Source organism: Sceloporus undulatus, chromosome 4 (genome assembly GCF_019175285.1).
Source record: "Sceloporus undulatus isolate JIND9_A2432 ecotype Alabama chromosome 4, SceUnd_v1.1, whole genome shotgun sequence".
Taxonomy (NCBI): Eukaryota; Metazoa; Chordata; class Lepidosauria; order Squamata; family Phrynosomatidae; genus Sceloporus; species Sceloporus undulatus.
The window spans coordinates 134,601,943-134,607,942 of NC_056525.1; the positions used below are offsets into that span (position 1 = coordinate 134,601,943).

General features: G+C 39.1%; 1 protein-coding gene across 1 annotated transcript in view; it reads left to right on the plus strand.

Moving 5' to 3' along the window:
- Window positions 1-5,774, plus strand: part of DIAPH1 (diaphanous related formin 1) — a 123,730-nt gene extending 117,956 nt beyond the window's left edge. The window contains 1 exon segment of the mRNA XM_042461824.1: window positions 5,588-5,774. Coding sequence (XP_042317758.1) covers window positions 5,588-5,626 — 39 coding nt within the window. The 3' untranslated portion in view covers window positions 5,627-5,774.
- The last annotated feature ends 226 nt before the right edge of the window (window positions 5,775-6,000 follow it).

The window sequence follows — 6,000 nt, forward strand, 5'->3', positions numbered from 1 at the left end:
TTTTCATCGTGACATGTGCTGTTTGGAGGACCAGTAGGCCACCCTCCTGTGTTTTCTTTGCCCTTCTGAGGACGTTTTCCCATTGTTGTCTACCTTGTCATTTGATTCCCTCCTTGCTGGTTGTGGTCTTCCCGGCTTCCTTACTGCAGTGATCCATCATGCAGGCAATGTGGCCAGCTGACAGCTCCTATATATTCTCTTCTTTTATTGCTTCAAATATTTATGACCCAGTATCTCTCTAACCTGAGTTCTACAAGCCCCAATTTAGGGCATATTTCTCAAAAATTGCCCTTCAGTGGTAGGATGAGGGTTGTGATCAGGCAAGGCTGCTAAAGGAGGGTACAGAGCACATGAGGGAATGGGACTAATTAGGAATTGTGGTTAATAAGCAACAGAATTGTAGATAAAGGATTTACACTGCAGTTTTCTCAACTCCAGTCTTTCTCTCGAGGATTAAATTAAAAGTGAAAACACAGATTATTATATGGTATAGCATATTTGTGTGACAGCAACACAGTGCATTACATGAAATTCTATTCAGATTTCCTCATCTTTTTTCTGTTTAATGAAAAGCTGCTGCCAAAGGCTGCAATCGGAAGTGGGGGGAAAAGACTGGGCAATCTATTTTCTTGAGGCATTTTTTCCTAATATTGTGTTGTGGGGGAGGGAAATATGTGGAACCTTTTATAAAAAGGGCAGTGGGAAGAGATGCATGCAACTCCGTGTATCGTGAAATTTGCATGGAGCAAAGCCAATAGCAGGAGAAACAGTAGTAGTAGCAACAGCGGTAAGTGTTTTTGCAATCTCTCAGGCAGATGAAATCACCATAGATTGAGGAGCTAATTTCTGATGAATCTTTACAAATGAAAGAAGAAAATATTGTGCCACGTACATGAAAAACCTGAGAACCTGTACAGAACAGGAGAAGAACTAAAGTGACTCCAGTAGTAAGAAAGTTAGGAACAGCCCCTTGATTGTTGGGTACTGCAGTGTGTAGACAAAGTGCCTTGTTGCACATGTCTTCCTGGTAGGGAAGGTCATGGCCAGTGACAGAAGGCATCTCATATTTGGAGTCACCATTCTTGTCCCACTTTCTTGTTGTTTCCAAATGTCTGTTCTTGTCTTTGAAAACACGTTTCTGTCAAACACACCAAAAATATGCCCTTTCTTTGTCTGTTGAAATGAACTCTTCATGGAACTGCAGCTTCTTAAATCAGTGCCTCAGCAACTTCCTTGTCTTCCTGTGTTTCTCTTACTCCCAAGCAGAGATGTTTTCTCTAAACATCTGTGTGTAAGCACATTTATGTGCATACGCATATAGTGCAATGCCACACTGTAAAAGGTCTGTGTACATTGCATGAGTATTAATCTGTATAATATATGTGTTTATGATGTATACTATTCATTGGTGCATGGTATGAGGAATAGACTTGCTTGCAGGCTGTTTGAGCACTAAGAAGGTGAGATGTCTTTGCATGATAGTTGTATAGGTGTTTCTCCCTTTGCATGTTGCAGTCTGTTGTCATCTACTGTCAGGAGAACTCTTGGCAGGCTAACCATAATGATTTCTTATCTCTCTCTATAGCTGAGCCTCAAGCCAAAGCCCCATATGATGCTTAGAATTTATGATCTGGTTAATTTGGTTAACAAATATTTTCACAACTAACAAATGTTCCTTTTCAGCATCATGTCTATTCTGACTCCTTACAAATTGAAAGCTTTGTAGATTCCTTGGGTACCTCTGATGTGCAGTGGGGACAGATTGCTGAGCAGACTTCAAGCTCTGTCTGAAACCCATTGCCTAACATGCTTGCTGTTCCCTCTAAGAAATGCAACCTGCCTCCTTTTTTTCTGTTAAAAGGTGGTACCCAGACTTGAGGCTCAACTTGAAACTTTAAGGTAGAGATTTGAGACTTCACCCAGTCTCAAGTCTTGGACTAAAAAGACATGAATACATCACTGGGTCTATGCCTAATGGGTCCAGGCATTGAAGCGTTTGCTGGGGCATTCTCTGGAGTACAATATTTTTTATCAAAGCTTAGGCTGTGCAGAAGGGTATTATAAAGGGAAGGAGATCACTGATCCAAGCCATTTGAGATTCAGTCTTTGTGGCAACAGATAGTTGCAAGCAAACAAATGAACAAAAATAGCCAGCAAGTGTAAGTGTATGATTCAAAAGGACCAGAGTATTGATTGACATTTTCAATGTAGGGATATGTGATGATACAGTTTAAAATTAACCATATTTATATTCTGGCAAACATCCATTGCTCTTTACGGTCCATGCTAAAACATGTGTCTTTGCATGTGCCTCAGGGATGTCTTTGCTTAAAAAAGATAAGTGTGCCTCTTTTTGAAAGCTGTATGTTAATAGGAGACTGCGTTGCCATGTTTCCTGTTACTTAAAATTCTTGATATGAATCATGATTAACTGAAGTATTTGTGTATCCATGTGACTCAAGCATTGCCTCTGAAAACAGAGGATCATTTCTCTTGGACATTTTGCAAAGTGAGTTTGATGTCACCCCTAGTTATACTTCAGTTATGCAACCCGTGATATAACAAAATTAGATCAGTTGTGGTCCATGTCCTATAGCCCTTTCTCCAATCTATGAAGCCAAAAGTAAGTTTTTGGGTTTGCGTTTTTGTTTTATGAGGGTTTGGGACTGTTTTCCTTCTACTTCCAGGCTAGTAATATTAACACATGAAATGTTTGGGTGCATCAAAGTTTTATCAAGGAGCACTTTGTGGCATCATCCCTTGCTGAACTCAGACATAGTGACACATGATGACAGTGGTTCCCAACCTGTGTTCCATGGACCCCTTAGGGCTCTGTGAGTCAAAAAGGTTGGGAACCCCTGCATTATGGTATATCTACACCTCAGGTGTAGGAAGAGTGCAAACCACCGGTAGACTTCATCCCCTATATTACCATGCTCAGCCCTGAAAATTAGGGGTGAAATTGTCCCCAAATTGCTCGAACTGTTGCAAAACCACAAAACAAATAACCTTCCTCCCTAAGAATTCAGCTCTTTGATTAATTTTGCCTCTGACATCCCCATGGAACATGGGTAGTTAAATTTGCTTGCCAGTTTTGGCACAGTTTAACACCCTGTTGTAAAGGTGGAAGCTGAGCAGAGTCTTAAGCTAACATGGTCCCAGAGGTAAATGAGAAACATGATTTTGTGGATTTTAACTTACATTTGAAAGTGGTGTCAGAGCCCTGGACAGTGATTGATCTTGACTATAGTTATAAACTCAACTTCACAAACCAAGGTTTGAAGTTAACTTAAACTGACTTAAATATAATTGCAGGTCACCTAGGGGATAGAGAGATAAGAAAGAATGCACCCTGTCCTATTCTTCCTCTGTGTATTGTTTGCCTTGAGACAAAGAGGGCAAACTGAATTGACTGGGATATTTTCTTAATTCTTTTCTGGTGTCTTGTCTGTCCATTTCCAGTAGCATGTGGGCATCCTACATTATCCTCAGAGTAGACCCATGAATGAGGTTGTATCATCTCAGCATTTTATATTTATGTGATGTTCAGTATTCTTTCTTGGTCTCTACTCATTTGTGGATTAATAGAATCATGATTTCCAACAGCTAATTCACACAATGTGTTAACACTAGATAGCTTTGAATTAAAGTGTTCCTGTGTTTGAGCTCTCCTGGATCAGTCCACTATGTATATGACCCACCAAGTCTCAACCAAAAGGTTTACTTTTCAGCCGGAGACCTAATTGCCTAGATGTACATGCCTCACAGTAATGCTGGTATTGTTAAAAGGCAAAAGCAAAGAAGACAATTGGGTATAAGATTGGGTATGAGGGAGAGACAGCATTTCAGCATTTTTTAATGTAGGTTTTTTCCCCTAATTTCTGAAACAAATCCTTCTTTTTTCCCCTTTTTTTTACATCTTGAGACTGTCTTTTCATATCAGCTGCTAAAAGGCATAATGGGAACTTTGGGATAAAAAGCTAGCATCTCTTTACACTTCTTCACTGAGAGTGAAGACATGATCATATGTTCACAAAATAGAGGATGATTTGAAAGAGAGGTCTCTGCACTATCCATTGTTTACTTCTGCTAAATAGACTTGTTTCAAAGACCTGCAAAGATTAGTCAAACAGAGGTGACAGCATGATGAACGAAAAAGGTGTTCTTACTATCACGGAACCGATGACTTTCTTTAAAGTAGTGGTTGTCAGCCTTTGGTTCTGCAGATGTTTTAGACTTTCCTTTCCAGAATCCCTGCCTATTAGCTATATTGACTTGGGTTTCTGGGAGCTGAAGGTGAAAACTGCAGGAGGATCAAAGGTTTGTGCTTTAAAGTGATGATTTTGTTTCATGCTTGAATCACAGGAGTTTTGCAGAGATGATTATTGATCACTATGAGCTTTTGGGGGAGTGGGTTGCATGCAGAAAAAAAATCCCATTCCCATATATTGGAATGGATAGAGAGCTGGAAGCACAGAAAAAGTAAAATGACTGGAAAAGAAAACAATATATATTTTTTCACAAGGATCCTAATCAAACCTTTTCCCTCTCCCTACTGAGGTCCTCCTGTAAGACTAACTTCACTTCATCTGCTCCTTTTTATTTTTTAATAAACTTTATTTTTAATATTTCAAAATTTTAAAAAAACCGATTCTACATAACTCTAAAAACATTCGAATTATTCTATTACAATCCTAACCAAGCAAAATACATAATATAACTTCCATATGTCATCTCAATAACAGGCCTTGCTACATCATGTTATCTAAGTGTCTTATTTTTCATCTCTATCTAAAAAAGATATATATATGTCCAAAAAGAAAGTCTGTGCAACTAGATAGCAATTCTGTCATCAAAAAATGTTCATCTGGAACATACAAGTTCAATTAAGCTACTTTTTTTCCACACCACCATCCCTTATTTCCACCTCATTATACAAAACCTAGTTATCAGAGACCATTCTTCCTCAATTTGTTTTCTATCTTTTTGATTCAAGAGAGCTGTACGTTTCTCCATTTCTATCATCTCCATTAATTTTATCAACCAATTATCTATACTTGGTATATCTTTGTTTTTCCAGTTTTGGGCCATTGCTTCTTTTTGTGACAAAAATACTGTACACAGTCCCTATAGCAAATAACTCCTGGCTTTTGCTGTTCACAGTGCTACTTGTAACTCCAGGATCAAATCATTAAAAAGGAAAATGATTTCAAAGCCTGTAAAGGCTTCTTTCTTCTTTCAAAAAAATAATTTCTAGGCTGCTTTGCTGTTGAGAAATTATACTTTTGAAAGCTCCACACTCCCCCAAAATCACGGCTTTACTGTATCCCTGTATGTTTATGGTCACCTAAGGTTGCCCATGTCCTCTGTCAGATTGTTGCACGTTGTTATGTCTAGTAAGAGCAATTAGAAAATGAAGTGGTTGTTTGAGGCATGTTGGCTGATGTATTAACTATTTTATTCTATCTTCTCTCCATCCCCACTTAGGAAAACATAGCAGATGGTATCAGTAGGCCCTGCAATATAGGTTTCCTCTGGACTTCCTTTGATATCTCACCACTTGTTTTTCTTTCTCCCCCCACCCCAGCAAACAGAAAAGTTGGCTGTGCTGTCACCTCATTGTTAGCTTCAGAGCTGACCAAGGAAGATGCCCTCGGTGGATACAAGGCAAACAAAATGCTCAAAAAGGATGAGGATGGAGAAAGCCTTGCTGGAGAAGCTCCTGATGAAACCACACAAGGGGCAGGCAGTCGTCAGAACTAGTGTTGAATGCCAGGGATGGGACCAAAGCCTTTGGCACAAGAGACATTTTACAGAGGAATTGAAACAACACTGAGTCACTTTGTAATCTTTTAAAATTTTTATTTTATTTTTCATGGGCACGAAGAGACAAGTGATGTAATCAGTTCTGCCTTGCTCCCTCTAGGGCTATTTTGCAACATCTCTTCAGCTTTTTGTTACCATATACCATCTTGAATTTGCCATCTGCCTTTCTCAGAA